Consider the following 16453-nt stretch of genomic DNA (forward strand, 5'->3'; position numbering starts at 1 on the left):
GGTCCACTCTCACATATCTGTACGCATGCATTCGTGATATTAACCAACTGAAGGTGACAAAAAAAGGGTTTATTGGAGATCGCCAGCTGTTACATCCTGACTTGAGCCATGCTAGTAATCATTAACAGTGTGAAAATTGACTACTATTCTGACAGAAAAAAACACTACCACATCCTTTATTATTTTGTTAACGAAAAAAGACATTTCATAAAAACTTAAACAGGAGTGGGTTAGTAGCTGCTAAGCATTCAGGCCAGTCTTCCTGGTGCTTTTCCCAAAAGGCTTACAGATCTGGCTGGGAGTAGTGCAAGCTTAGTTTCCAACACATGTAAATACAGTTTTAACTCCAGCTCTGTAGCACATAGTAGTAGAGAACGGTAGCATAGTAGTTATGTTATTGGACTAGTAATCCAGAGGCCTGGACTAATGATCCAGAGACGTGAGTTCAAATCCCACTGCGGCAGCATGGGTAATTTAAACTCAGTTACTTAAATAAATCTGGAATAGAAAGCTAGTATCAGTAATGAGTGACCATGTAATTACTGGATTGTTATAAAAACCTATCTGGTTCCTTTAGGGAAGGAAATCATCTGTCCTTATCCTGTCTGCCCTATATATGATTCCAGACCCACAGCCATGTGGTTGACTCTTAACTGCCCTCTGAAATGGCCACTCAGTTGTACCAAACTGCTACAACAGACTGCAGTGGTTCAAGAAGGCGGCTCACCACCACCTTCTAAAGGGCAATTAGGGATGGGCAATAAATGCCAGCCTCGCCAGTGACGCCCACATCCCATGAATAAATTTTAAAAAACATACAAAGATTTTATAGTTTGACTTTGGCCAAGGACAATTTTGCTTCAAAAAGAAGAAAAGCTACCTGAGTAAGTAAAACTCTTATTTTAAATGTAAAAATATGGTTTTGAAGAAAGAAATAGTGCCAATTGTGTTTTCTTTAATTGAGAAAGAAAATATGAGGGGCAATTTTTACCTTCCCCACCTGGGTTGGTGAGGTGGCGGAGTGGATCGTCCGCCCATTGGAGAACCCGCCTGATTTTCATCCCATTGTCGGGGTGGGTGTGTATCATTGCACCACAGCTGGGGAGAATGATTATAGAATTCTGGTGCTACTGAATTTCCACTGTACTAAATTGTTCTTGGCCCAGTTTACTTTGGTAGAGTGAGGCACTACTGTCTCTGTCAATATAAGCACCGCTTATCTTTTTGCTTCACTGTGACAAACATATTAAAGCCAAAGTTTATTATGGAAGTTGTTTGGCCCCAACCATTTGCTGACTATGCCTTGAACCTATTACAGTATGTAGTATTTCGCTGGCACATATAACCATAGTTTACCAGATTGTTTTTCTTTATGTCATCTGCAACATGCCCCTCTCAGTCCCCACCCTACACACTTCTCCCTTGCCAACATCTTCTGTTGTCACTCCAGTCTATAGGTTTAACTTCCCTCTGTTCTATCACATCCATTCTCCTCAACGGCTACCAATAGTATCCATTACTGTGTCTCCCACAGCAGTAGCCCCAACTGCCTCTTCTCCCTTTCCAAACAATCATCCCGTCCAGCTCATTCACCAGTGGTTAATCTTTCTAGCCTCCTCATCTCTCTATTGTCCCCCATTCAATCCCTCTCTGGCTCTCCGGTAGGTCCCCAAACTCTAGCCCGCTTTGTGTTGCCCTCCACTATCGATCACTCCCTTGTGAACAAGGTACTCCCCAGCCACAATTTCACTGAGGATTTGACGGTAATCTGGCTCATGGATAGTGACTCCCTTTTCCTTACCAAAGCCATCCCATCTAGATACACGTTTTAACACAACCTCATACCCAAACAACAAACAGTTGTGGAGGCAGCATGTCCATCATCGCCAAATCCTTTCTAGGCTTGTCCTCTACTCCTCTCACATCTTTTCCTTGCTTGAGCGCATCACCCTCTTCCAGCCTGTGGCCTCTCCTTTAAAATCCTTGTCATCTATCACTCTCTCTAAGTGTAATGATTTTTTTTTGTTGCCAGAATCTCCTTGATAAGCTTTAGCTGTTTTACCTGCTTTTTTAACAACATTTTTAATAAAATAAAATATCTCGCCTCCTTCGCTCCCAATCTCTCCCATCCCCTCCTCACTCATGCTGGGATGCAGTTCAACCCTGTCCTCTCCCAACCTGTCCTCTCCCTACTTGCCCTCTTTCTACAGCCACACACATGCGCTGTCAAACAGCAGTCACTGGATAATGATCAAGAGTAGGAATCCTGGCCGCTTCTTCTTCCAACTGTAGCACCTCTACTGCCACCTGTCTATGAACAGTTAGCTCAGCACAGACCTTGACTGAACCGAGGACCTTGCTCACCTATAGTTCTCCGTACCACACTGGGCAGTGTACAATGCACTGATCCACTGAACTATTGGGGAGCTGAAGTATGGGAATGTTTCAATTTTATATGGCTATTATCATCTCAAATGTTAAAACACTGCTCTACTTACCAGCCTGATTTGTAGTAATGTTAACTGCTGTAAACTGGGGAGGGTGTGAATTCTTGCTGGAGACGCCATTTACTGCCTGGATTTCGAACGTATATCGGGTGTGAGCCAAAAGATTGCTGATAAACACCTGCCTTTCCGTCAGGCCCAGTTGCCGTGGGACAAACTCGACATTGTCATCACATCTGGAGCAGATTTTGCCTTCTACGCTGCACTTCTTGCAGATGATGTTATAGAGCAGGTCATCACGGCCACCAGTATCCCGGGGCTCACTCCATTCCAAGCTCAGGGAGGTCTCGTTCACATTTGAAATAACATTACGTGCAGCTGAAGGCACACCTTAGTAAAATTGAAATTGAAATTGAAAATGGAAGTTAGATTGTATGTTGAACGTCCAATGTATATATTATTGGCTTGCAAACACCTGTTCACATTCTATTTCATAGATAGCAATCATTTCAATTAATTAATCTATAAAATAACTCAAATATACTAGCAGGAAGAAGATTACAACATTTACTTGCCTTCTTTATTATCAGATAAGAATAGATTTGGAACTACTTTTTTAAATTAAAAGATATTGGCATTATGAGACAACAGGGGTATTATACACAGCACGTCTAACATTTATCAGCTTTAAAAACAGTCTGTGAAGGTCACTGGAAAGGCAAATTATCCTTTAAAAAGGGAAAGTTATAAAATGTAATTAAAGCCTGTTCACAGAGAAGGCATCTGGGGTTGGGTTCTGCTTTTACTGATAAGCCGGCCATGGAAACATCTGAGACCCTAATTTTATAGAAGTCAGAAAGCAACTTCAGATGTACTTTTAACAGCCAGTCTGTTGCCTGCATTGTGCTGATAAAAGAAATGGAAGGCATCGGAGATAGTGATAATCCTTTAAATACTAGGTAGATGTTGTAAAGTGCTTTTTTTCACCTAATGTGTTAGGGGAAACTATTTGCAGAGAATCTTTCTAGAAAAGATAACATCTAGTCTGAAAGAAGATAAAAAAACAAATTGTCTTCCCGTTTATTCAGCCCTAAGGTCACTATCAAGCAGGGATTCTACACACTGGCCCTATAGAAAAGCAACTGAAACTGCAATCCAAACCTATTGGTTCCCTGCTTTGTTTTTCTAACATCTTAGTTCATTCTGCACTTACTTGGTCTGAAGCACCTAGGAACAATGAACACTTAAAGTACACAATACAGAACAAAAATATGACAAACCCATAAACAGTAAAGTGACTTGCTTCTTTCTCTAGCACTAAGATCTTCAGAGATACATTGCAGATTCGATCCAGAGTTAAGTATTCCTTTTTAGAAAAATCTCTTCCCAAAATCACAAGATAATTAGAGGTGAGGAAGGCCATTCAGCCCATATTAATGCATCCATCCAGAAAGATCCTAAAGTCTGCTCATTGTAATATGCAACTTGTTTCTTAAATAATTTCAGGGTTTCTGCCTCCATTATTCTAGAAATTTATTCAACACTTGTTATCACTCTATTTGAAGAATTCCTTAATATCAGACCTAAAATTTACCTTTTTCTATTGGCTTTGTTGATTGCTGTCCCATTGTTCCATTTTCACTATTTAATTCAGATATTCTGGATTTACCTTTTTCATTCCCTTAACTATTTTGTGTACCTCTAGAAGATCACCTCTCCAATGCTTCCTTTCTATGGTGATAAGCCCAAGTTTCTCCAGACTTTCATCATAACTCAGGCCCCTAGCACAAGGGATAAACCTTGTGCCTCTTGTCTGCACTGCCACAGCGCTTGAATCTCTTGGTGACCAGAAATGGATGTAGTATTCAAGGTGGGATGTAGCCAGAGCACTGTTCAGTTTAATGATGACTCTCTCTGACTTATATTCTACTGTGTAGGCTATATAGTTCAACATTCTATTGGCTTTGCTGATTGCTGTTCTGCATTAATTGGACATGTTTAGTGCCAAATCAACTGAGACTCCTAGCTCTCTCTCAGCTTCATCTTTAGCTATTTCAACCCCATTTATTGATTATGTGCGTCATCTATTTTTCCTTCCTATGTACAATACCTTACACTTGTCTGCATTATCTTTATCTGTCATTGATCTGTCATATGTTGTCCAATTCCTATAATTTCTAAGCTGCCTCTTCTGATTCAACTGTCCCTCCTAGTTTGGTATCATCTGCAACTTTTACCACTTTGTTTTAGATTCCTGAATCTAGGTTAGTTACAAAAATTAGAACCAGCTGTGGTCCTAACACTGTGTTCCGAGGCTGCCCCCTCAGTATAGCCCCCACTCGAACATAGCTCCCTTCAAATCGGTTTCTTATTCATGGTGAAGGCTTCCCCATAATCCCTACAGTTTAACTAATAGCCTTTCATGTGGAACTTTATCAACAGCCTTTTGGAAATTAAGGTAAATATTATAGAGCTTTCAAATCCCCACCCCTGAGTTTCTCCCCTTATACCTGGGGTACATGCCTGAATTCCTGATATGCTGTCCCAGAGGGCTAAGCCCTACACTGGGACTGCTAAAGACCCTCATCTTTACCCCCTCATCTCCTGAAGCTTATGGCTGCATATGGTTCCGTGAGTTTAAGCCTTCTGGTATCTTCCTATAGCAGTTACTTTTCATAATCTGAGGCTGAACACTAGGTGTTGGTAAATAATTTGATCAGTTTGATCCAGTCCTCATCTGTAACAGGAGCTCTGGCTTATTTTTTCCCTTTAAAGTCATGAATCTTGATGACAATTTTGGTTCTTTGGCACAGGCAAGAGATCAAATCTGGAGTCTTCCTGGTATAGCTCAGTGTCACATTATGCAGTACAGTACATTGATCCACTGAAAGAATTCATTTCCCCCCCAATCCTCTTGGTGAGATACAAATGATCACATCAGAGTTTGTGCAGGACATGTCCACTCTCCCAGATATAATTTAACACAATAACTACCATTATTGTGTTTTGAAGTAAGCACAGCATTGAAAATACTGTTTAACAGAAATATAGAAATTGATTCAATGAGTGACAGCAAGTACCTCAGTAAGATCTTGACAATCATTGCTATGAAATATATCAAGTTTTAATTTGATTATTTAACCATTTTTTCTCCTCACATGAGATTTTTTGGGAAATTTGAGTGTACTGATTATTATATGTAAGGTTTCCTTTTTTGAAAGAAGAAATACATATTTTCACATGAATATTCAGTCAAGCCAATAAAAATCATCTTTCGGTACTTGTATCTTAAAGGTGCCTACAGTATGCTTTAATAGTACTGAGCTATTTACTTCAACAAATAGATTAAAAAAAGAAAAGAATGCACACTGCACGAGAAATTTCATAGGAGTACATATGATCAGGTTTCACAAAGGTGAGGAATTTCTGAGCCTAAGCACCTAGTGGCTTGCTTAGATATTGTAAAAAAACCTCAGTTATCAGCTAAACGTTTCAAATCTGCACTGAGGCTGCCAACATGGACAAAATACGCATGTACATTTGAATAGTGCTCAAGTTTACAATCAATGTGCAGTAACTACACACAGACATGGTTGCTTAAAATGTACAGACTAGCAGCATGGTCATTAATGTGTCAGAGGTGCCTTTACTATGCTAGATAATTAAACTGCAAATAACCCAATGGCACTATAAAAATATATCTGTCTCAGGCATGTTCCCTCTAGTGCCATAAAAAGTAAAAACTAATGGGTTTGGGATCACAGGGGAAACAGAAAGAAGATTATAAAAGCCTTGGAAGTGGTTTAAAAACTGCTGTCTTTGTTCTTGTAAGTCATTGTCTGCTTTAAAGTCCTTCTCAACACAAACTGATATTTAGGTCTGTAAAATATTCTGTGAGTAAGATTATATCCTGGCTTAGGCAGTTTAGGTTATGCAATTACTGTACCAATGCTGAGAAGACTGGACTTGATTAGTGTTTAAAATATTTGGAAATTGGTTAGATGCAATGTCATTTTTTCAGATGGGTCTGAAGTTACCCATTACTACACTGGTCATGTCCATTTGGCTGTGTTTCTGTTTACATGCACAATGTTAAATAGTATGAAAATCTGTTGTTAAAGATTTTTCGATTAATGTGAAATTATGGCAGAGTAAGGCTGCTTTTGATCACTGTGGTCTTGAGTATTTGGACCTTGGACTTTGGGTGGACAAGGTCAAGCTTTTATGGGTTTCCGATGATCTGACTGTTCACCACTGATCAATGTTTAGGAAGTCAAAGGAACTGCACTCATTTTAATTTGAACGGAAAAATAAGCACAGAGCTGCTTGAAATGAAGGAAAAAGCAAAAAATAATGCCTTAAAGAGGAACCAGAAATGATCAGAATACCAGCTGTGTGTAATTTAGCAATGAAGAGAGTGAGGATTTATGTGTGCCTTCAACATAGTCTAGCCCTAGTTTGATTTCATTATTATACTAATATTTAATTTATTATTTTAAGATATGAAAGAAGAATTCAGACTCAACTATTTTACTGAAAAACAAACAAGCTCCACTGAGGTAAAAAGTTAAATCTGAGGACATAGCAAAAAGAAAGCTATTTCGGTGGGTCATTAGACTTAACAGAGATCTGGAAATTAATAAATTTGCTATGTCGGTGGTGTTGACGTTTTAAAGACCACAGTTGGACTCCTAACAGCAGAAAAAAAGGAAATATGATTGCTCTATAATAGTCTAGGAGATTAAGACACATATATGGGTCAGAACAGTGTACTGGAATCATAATCAATTCTGGTGAGAATAGATCTTTGCTATGAAATCAACAGAGCTTGATATGAATGGCATGCTGTCCTAAGAATGTGCTACATTTCTTGTTGACATAAAGAGATAGGGGCCAGTGACTAACTTGTGCATCCCATCTCAGGCTGGTCACTGTCTGCTCGATAGAATCCGTTTCTGCAGGGACATATGGTGGCTGCTTCAGAGTTGATCCTGCTGTTAGATGGGCAAGGGGAGCAGCTTTCCTCCCCCTGTTTGGATTTGAATGTTCCTTGGCCACAAGCTGAAAACCAAGAACAAACAGTAATTAGGAACACAACACTTTTATCTTTAAATACATTTGGATTTTTAAACATTGCAAGCAAGTCAATTATAACAAAGAATAAACGCTTTACAAAACCACAATTGGAAAGAACATCAGTAAATTTTACTTGGGAAGGAAGTGATCCCACCAGAGATAATCCTAAAAATGTCTGATATTCAAGCTGCAGCAATGGCAGATCAAACCATAAATGGTTAACATTCCAGTCAAACAACACAAACAGGACTCAGATTGTCCAAAGTGGGTAGTGTATCAGCATAATGGAATCATAACGCTGATGCAGTGTTCTGATGTCCTGCTGCTAGATGTCACTAGCACATTTAACACTTAACGTATTCTACCATATTTGCAAAGCATATTTGCAAAGTATCTAAGGGCAAAATGCTTTTGTTCCTTGAATCCAACACTGAACACTTTAAAAATGGTCAAAAAGAATCTGAAGAGGCGCCTCAAATCTGCACACCACATAACATTTTTCTTTGGCTTTGCACAGGCTTATATTGCAATATACAGCACGCAATATCAATTTTTTACAGATTTCTAGTAATATTTGACGATGGTAATCTGTTGTAATTTAATGGGCCAGACTTTGCTGTATCGGAGCATCTAACGGTGTCTGCCGTTAGTTAGACTTGCTCCTGCACCCTTCAGCTCAAAACAATTTTGCTCACAAAGTTGCTGAAAGTGCGAGTTGACAGCGAGGGAAACAGAGCATCTGGGACAAGGCAGCCTACAGGGTATCTCCTTAACCAATAAGATTTAAGAATTGGGAAATAAACACAGGAAGGGCTGAGAAGGAGGGTGAATTAGAGTGGGTGAATTCAATGTCAAATCAGGCACAGAAAGAGAAATAAAGAGAGAGAAAGATTGGATTAAGGGAGAGAGAAAAAAAGAGACAGAAAGGAAAAGTAAGAAATAACATTTTAAAATTTAAAATTTTACATTTTTTAAATTACTCAAAAAATTCAAAACCAGAAGGAATGAGACTCCACATTTGTAATAGTTAATTTTCAGCACCAGAGGTTGATTGGCAGTAAGTAACACTTATCGCATCGTTAAAAGGGTACTTTTGCTATTAATTACTAGCCCTAAATATCTGTGGCGAGTTTAGTTCGCATCTACCGTGCAAATACAGTAACTTCACGATATTCAATGCATGTCAATGGTGAGGCAGACAGCGAAATACCATTCACGTGAAGTTAGCGGCCGATCGGAGGAATTTTGACAGCAACTTTTGGATATTCATATTTAACCGCACATCTGTCCCTTGCCTGAAGTTGCTGTACCATTTACGCATAAATAACGATGAGCGCCAATAGCCTCATTGTTATTTTGACAGCAAATTCTGGCCCATTGTAATTCTACCTTCAGCATTGAACACTGACCATTAAATTGGCGAACATGTGCTCACTGTGTCTGTTTTTACAATTTTGACACTTTTGCTTTCTATGAGATATTGTGGCATTGCCACATTGGGGAAACACTGTGTGTATGTAGATAAACCTGTATAATCCCCTTTTAACTGCTGTATTCCCCTCCCCCCACAAGACAGTTGCAAGCTGAGAGGAATAAGGCACGTTCAGACTTGCCTGCTGCTTAGAGAAGGAAAACCAATCAGGTTCCAGCAGGTGACCAATCCGTGAGTCATCACAGGTTCACGGGCTTCACAAATTCAGTACTGTATTGTGAGAGTTGGAGTAAAGACCTATTTCTTGTAGCTCGCTGTGTTGCCTATTTCTTTACACGGGAGACCGTAGTCCCCCACATTGGTGACCCCGAATGTCGGCGGCCGAAGCCCCCGACTCACGCAGCCCTACAGAGGCCAGCAACGACCCGATGGCAACCAGCAGCAGCCTGATGTCGGCCGGCGCCGCGTTCTTGAAGCTCCCCACCTTCTGGGAACACCAAGCACCAGCTTGGTTTGCGCACTCGGAGGCCCAATTCACCCTTCGCAGGGTTCACGATGATGAAGAAAGGTACCTCCACGTAGTCTCAGCACTAGCAAGCTCTACCGCCGCCGAAGTTCTCAACCTGCTGGGGAACCCACCACAGACCGGCAAGTACTCAACCATTAAGGGCCGCTTGCTGCAGGCTTACTACCTGTCCAAGGAGGAGAGGGCCCGCAGGCTTCTCTCACTACCAGGCCTCGGCAATTCTACCCCGACTCAGTTGATGAGCCGGATGCTTGCGCTCCTGGGCTCTGAACCGCAGTGCTTCTTGTTTCGGGCCCTTTTCCTCAGCCTGCCTCCTCAGCAGGTACAGACTGCCCTCGTGGGGTCCCCGATCACGGACTGCGTACAACTGGCAGCCGCCGCGGACAAAGTTTTCGCCGTCGCCCAACTCGGCTGTGCAGCCGCGAGGCTCCCTGACACCACCGAGCGCGCGCCGCCACGCCAGGCCGCAGAACTATGCTACTACCACGTGCGTTTCGGCCACAAGGCCCAACGCTGCAGAGCACCCTGCTCTTTTGATCAAACCAAGATGGCCGCCCGGCCCAACGCACCAGCCCCGCGCCGCCGCCTAGGCCCGCTCGACCGCACCCCCGCCGCCACGATGGCCATCGGCACCGCAGGTAAACTGCTGTACATAACCAACTCTCTTTCAGGGCGCAGATTCCTTTGCGACACCGGAGCCCAATGCAGCATAATTCCTGCCTCCCAGCTCGACATCCAGGCAGGCCGCAGCGGCCCACCCCTCGTGGCGGCAAATGGCGCAGCCATCGCTACTTTCGGAAAGCGACGGGCCGAGGTTTGTTTCAACGGCCAGCGATTTACGTGGGATTTCTTGACGGCCTCGGTGGCACATCCTTTGTTAGGCGCCGATTTTCTTTGCGCCCACGGACTCCTGGTCGACGTTCGCGACAGGCGCCTGATCGACGCAGCAACTTTCGCTTCACTGGCCTGCCAGCAGAGCAACAGCCCGGCCCTCGTCGGGTCTTGCTCCGCCCCGGCGCATGACGACTACGCTCGCCTACTCGCAGATTTCCCGAGGCTCACACAACCGACCTTCTCAGCCGCGGCAGCCAAGCATGGGGTCGAGCATTACATCGCCACTACGGGACCACCAGTGTTCGCTTGAGCCAGACGCCTGGACCCAGCCAAGATGGCGGTGGCCAAGGAAGAATTCGCCACGATGGAAAAACTGGGCATCATCTGCCGCTCGAACAGCCCTTGATCGTCCCCCCTCCACATTGTGCCCAAGCCGGGCAGTGGCTGGCGCCCCTGCGGCGACTACAGACGGCTCAACGACACCACCACGCCCGATAGATACCCCATTCCGCACATCCAAGACTTCTCGGCACACCTAGCAGGAAAGTCCGTCTTTTCCAAGGTCGATCTGATTCGCGGCTACCATCAGGTCCCCGTCCACCACGCAGACGTCCAGAAGACGGCGGTCATCACCCCCTTTGGACTGTTCGAGTTCCTGCGCATGCCCTTCGGGCTTAAGAACACCGCACAGGCCTTCCAACGGCTCATGGACTCCGTCCTACAGGACCTGAGCTTCCTGTTCGTCTATCTGGACGATATCCTCGTGGCCAGCACCAGCAAGGCCGAGCACATTGCGCATTTGCGCTCCCTTTTCCAGCGCCTCAGCCAACACGGGCTAATTGTCAACCCGGCCAAATGCCAGTTCGGAGCAGCCCAAATTGACTTTCTCGGCCACAGAATCTCGCCAAGGGGGCCCATTCCCCTACCTTCTAAGGTGCAGGCGGTGGTGGACTTTCCCCAGCCCACCTCGGTTAAGGCGCTGCAGGAATTTTTGGGGATGGTCAATTTCTATCACCGGTTCGTGCCCAAGGCCGCCGCACTCATGCGCCCCCTCTACGAAGCCACCAGGGGCAAAACGGGCAAAGAGCAACTCACCTGGTCCAACGAGATGGCGACAACCTTCCACCAGACCAAAAGCGCCTTGGCCAACGCCACACTACTGGCCCACCCCATCCCGGGCGCCAAGACCGCCCTCACCACGGACGCCTCGGATTACGCCGTCGGCGCCGTCCAGCAACAGTGGGTCGAAGGCGCGTGGCAGCCACTGGCATTTTTCAGCCGACAGCTGCGCAAGAACGAGCAGGCCTACAGCACGTTCGACAGAGAGCTCCTGGCCCTGTTCCTGGCAATCCGGCACTTCCGTTTCCTTCTGGAAGGCCGGCCGTTCACCGCATTCGTGGACCACAAGCCGCTCACTTTCGCCATGGCCAAAGTAACCGAACCCTGGTCCGCGCGCCAACAGCGCCAACTCAACTTCATCTCGGAGTTCACCACGGACATCCGCCACGTCGCTGGCAAGGACAATTTGGTGGCCGACTGCCTCTCAAGACCCTCGCTCCATGCAGTGCACCTGGGCGTCGACTATGCCAGCATGGCGAGAGACCAGGCTGCCGACGCGGAGATCCAGGCCCTCAGGACGTCAACTACCAGCCTCACCCTGGCCGACATCCACTTCCACGCAGCCGGCACAACCCTCCTGTGCGACATCTCAGTCCCCTCGCCTAGGCCGGTCGTTCCATCCGCCTGGCGCAAGCGAGTTTTCGACATCATCCACAGCCTCTCACATCCAGGGATGCGTGCGTCTCAGAAACTTATGTCCGCCAAGTTCGTCTGGCCTGGACTCCACAAGGATGTGAGAGACTGGACCAACACATGCGTGCCATGTCAGCGCGCTAAGGTCCAGCAGCACACCAAGGCGCCATTGGCGTGTTTCCCGGTGCCCGAGAGGCGTTTCGACCATGTCCACGTCGATCTGGTAGGCCCCTTGCCACCGTCGCATGGTTTTACACACCTGCTCACGATCGTCGACCGCACCACCAGATGGCCCGAGGTGGTTCCCCTCGCCTCCACCACCACGACCGACATCGCGCGAGCATTCGTCTCGACATGGGTGGCCCGGTTTGGCGTGCCGACCGACATATCCTCGGGCAGAGGCCCCCAGTTCACCTCCCACTTGTGGAATGCCATCACCGCCGGCCTCGGCACCAAGTTGCACAGGACAACAGCCTACCACCCGCAGGCCAACGGGCTCTGCGAGCGCTTTCATCGTTCTTTGAAAGCCTCCCTCCGCGCCAGCCTGGCCGACACCAGCTGGATTGACAAACTACCCTGGGTTCTCCTGGGATTGCGTTCCGCGCCCAAAGAGGACCTCCGCGGCCGAGATGGTCTACAGCCAACCGCTCAGAGTACCAGGCAACTTCCTCCCCCTGACAACGGAGCCGTGGTCGGCCGCCAGACAGCTTTCCCTGCACCAGGACGCGGCCCAGCAATTCCGTCCAGTGCCCACTTCGCAACACGGCCCGCAGCCGTCCTACGTGCCTCGAGACTTACGACATGCGGAGTTCGCCTTCGTGCGCCGGGACGTGCACAGAGGCCCGCTGCAGGCATCATACACCGGCCCCTTCCCAGTATTGGAGACGGGGGACAAAGCTTTTCTTATCGACGTCGGCGGGAAGCCGGACCTTATTTCAGTAGACCGCCTCAAACCGGTGCACCTGGCCCTCAGCTTCCCGTTTCGGCCGGCTCTTCCCCCACGGCGGGGCAGACCTCCCGCGTTGGCGGCGGCCCCACAAGAGGACCAAGACACGCCAGAATCTTACTTCCCGGCCGCCGCCCCACCTTCGCCGGCAGCCCGTCCAGCCAGCCCACCGGCAGACCAGCCGCCAGACCAGCCGACGAACCAACCGGCCGACCTCCCAGACAGCCCTCCTCACACGCCAGATGGCTACTACAGCCGCTACGGCCGCTTGGTCAAACCTCCGCAGAGACTGACTTTTACAGTTAACGAGGATTCTGGGGGGGCGTATGTGGCGTTGCCACATTGGGGAAACACTGTGTGTATGTAGATAAACCTGTATAATCCCCTTTTAACTGCTGTATTCCCCTCCCCCCGCAAGACAGTTGCAAGCTGAGAGGAATAAGGCACGTTCAGACTTGCCTGCTGCTTAGAGAAGGAAAACCAATCAGGTTCCAGCAGGTGACCAATCCGTGAGTCATCACAGGTTCGCGGGCTTCACAAATTCAGTACTGTATTGTGAGAGTTGGAATAAAGACCTATTTCTTGTAGCTCGCTGTGTTGCCTATTTCTTTACACGGGAGACCGTAGTCCCCCACAATATGACAAAATTCGACTTGAAAACATTTCTACTCTTTATGCTGTTAACTGTGATCGTTTAAAGCCACCCAAAATAATGGAGACAGCACACCTCCCAGCCATATGAATAACAGAAACTGGAAGTTCGTCAATGTTCCACTGCACACAATGCAATTGTTTCCAATCGGGATGAAGTAAACATTGGAGTAATTTTCTGAGGATGTGCTGGTGGCAAGGAACCGCACCAGCTGCGAGCACATACTGGAAAATCACAGGAGCGTTGCCACAATTTTCCAAAATGCACGAGCAACAGGCAAGGTTCTCTACTGCTAGCGTGTCCTGAGAAAATTACCCTCATGTTTTAAATTTCAAAAATTGAAAGGTTAGCCTTAGGACACAGATTGAATGAGTAGATCCAAGAGGTTAACTGACATTTTTGCATGAGTAATAGTTTATTGAACTTTGCAAAAACTGGTGTAAGTAATATTTTACAGGAAGGCCGTTAAAAGTCCCTCTCCCAACCTGACTCCAGCTGGTCCTCCAGCTCTGACTACCACTCCTCCCCTGGCCTTGCCCCAACTGCCAATGTTCTCTCCCCCAGTAATAGATCCCACTGCGCTCCTCACCTGACTTTGACTCCCGTAAAAATTCTCACAGATAGGTCGAGGTTCCAGTGTAATTAGAAATGACTGAAGCGAAATCCCACTTAAAATCAAAATGTAATTCAAAAAACAGAATTATTTTCCACCTAAACTGAATGCTTCTGGATAATAGAGCCGATTTTTCCTGGCTCCACTATCAACGCAAAGCCACTCTAACTGAGAGGGGAAATCGTAAAACTGTGCCCGTGTGCACAGCGGCTACATTTGTGGTGAAGAAATCTGGGAAGGTTCCAAAGGCTTCACTGCTGCCAAATACGTTATATTACAGGCCATGATCATTATTTATATAAAACCCTCACTACATTTCATGGCTATTTAGAAAAAAATTCTGGCCCACTAAGCCCCTAGCACTAAGCTCACCTTATAAAATGATCACATGACTAATCCTTTGCTCCAGCCTGCTGAAGTTGGATTACTGTAACAAAACACGAATGGGAACTTAAAAAAAAAATTCTCATTGATATTTTCTTCCTGCGTTTAGTTTTTGTTGCTGCAGACTTTACCATTTTTGCATTTTTTTGTACAGTAGTACTTTCCTACAGTACTATTGCTTGCTGCTACAATTCATTTAACAGCAAACAACGTGTTGAGGATAGTCATTTCTTTCTCGTTCCGATATCACCACGTGGTTTAAATGAGGAAGGCAAATTCAACAATTGCAACAACTGCATTTACTGGCCATGACAGTCATTTCTGGTCTTGCCAAAGGAGACCTGTCTCACCGTCTCCGCTTCACAAGAGGACTACCATATAGTTGTGCCATCTCTTGGAGGCTGATCTGCAGACAACTTCTGCAATAAGGATAACTCTTCTCGTAAGAATGTATAACATTTTTGTCACCGGCTCCTTCCAAGTTACCACCAATAACATATGTCGAATCAGTTAGTCTTCTGTCTATAGTTCCATCATGCGAGTGACAGAGGCCTTGCTTTCAAGAGGCAGCATCTTCACCACTTTCCCTGTGGAAAGAAGGCAGCAGCTTGCCAGGGCACAGAATGCTTCCCAGGTGCCAGGGTTCCCAAGAGTACTGGTTGTAGTGGATAGTTAGTACCCATGTACCGTGCAAACTAGACAATGCCCAACAGCTTCTAACAAGCGAGCTGCAATGCTGTCTTCTGGGAAGGGTAGCCTTGAGTGCCAAGCAGGGCAACTCTGTTCACACTCATGCAACAATATGTCCACTTTGTTAATCATCAAATAGAGGGTTGGATGCTGTATCACCTTTGTCACTTGCTTAAAGACTCCAGACAAGAAATTGGTCTCACGACGAAAACTGGCACGAAATGGGCAGCGTGCCTGCAGCGCACGCCTAAAGCTGAATATCTGAGACTTACTGGAATTTGGGCTTCATCTACAAAACACTGGCAAGCAGTAGACGGCAACTGGCCATCCTGATGCAACTTTCCAGTCTGGGCATCTGCCTCTGACGTGAAGCTGGCCCACAGGTTAAGTCCAAGAAGTCCTGGCTCCACATTAAGGTATGTAAGAAAACAAAAACTTGTCTGTATTTCAGCAGCCTGCAGCGGTTCCATTAAATTCCAGTGATTGGGCCGCAGTAGACACAGAAAAACTGAGCGAAGCATGCCCAGTTTTTGCCAAATGTGGCAATGGGGTCCTGAAACAGGCATTAAGCCCCTGATTAGCATATTCAAGGGGCCCAATACCTTTGTTAGGTAGGTGTCCTGAGCACTCGAAAGCTGCCAAGTGCCAATTTGGCAACCAGCGCACTTCGGGAGGTGTCGGGTGCGGGAGATCGCACCCGGAATCTGGTGTCCACAACTATTTTTCACCCAGAAATCGGGCACAATGGGGACCAATTCCTCCCCCTCCATTTTGTGCCTCCACATCAAGGCCAGAATTTTCTCAAGGTAAGCAAGTTGGGGGCGGGGGCGCCTCCGAGCTGGGTTACCTGCAGGCCCTGCCGACTTTAATGGCAGGGCCTGATTTGTATGTGAGGCCTCGGATTCCCGCCCGCAGCCAGCTAGATTTTCAGCCTCATTATAATATTTTAAATGACGTACCGCCCCCTGGGAGCGGGTTGGTCGCCTGCCCCTCCCCGCCCTGCTCCCCGTTAAAACCGGAGGTGGACGGGTTGGAGGCAGGATCAGGTCGGGAATCCCATTTTTAACAATTTAACTGCCCCCACGCTCCAAACCCACCCATTTT

General features: G+C 46.3%; 1 protein-coding gene across 5 annotated transcripts in view; it reads right to left on the reverse strand.

Annotated features, from left to right (window-relative positions):
• The window catches only part of ephb3b (eph receptor B3b), a 99419-nt gene that overhangs the window by 19599 nt on the left and 63367 nt on the right, over positions 1-16453 (reverse strand). For all 5 annotated transcript variants that reach the window (XM_085990256.1, XM_085990252.1, XM_085990254.1 and 2 more), the window contains exons 4-5: positions 7350-7505; positions 2499-2834 (exon numbers count right to left, since the gene is read on the reverse strand). In XM_085990256.1, coding sequence (XP_085846382.1) covers positions 2499-2834; positions 7350-7505 — 492 coding nt within the window. The remainder of the gene's footprint in view (positions 1-2498; positions 2835-7349; positions 7506-16453) is intronic.

Source organism: Somniosus microcephalus, chromosome 6 (assembly GCF_052327205.1).
Source record: "Somniosus microcephalus isolate GS21.2 chromosome 6, FLI_Smic_1.0, whole genome shotgun sequence".
In the NCBI taxonomy this organism is placed as follows: Eukaryota; Metazoa; Chordata; class Chondrichthyes; order Squaliformes; family Somniosidae; genus Somniosus; species Somniosus microcephalus.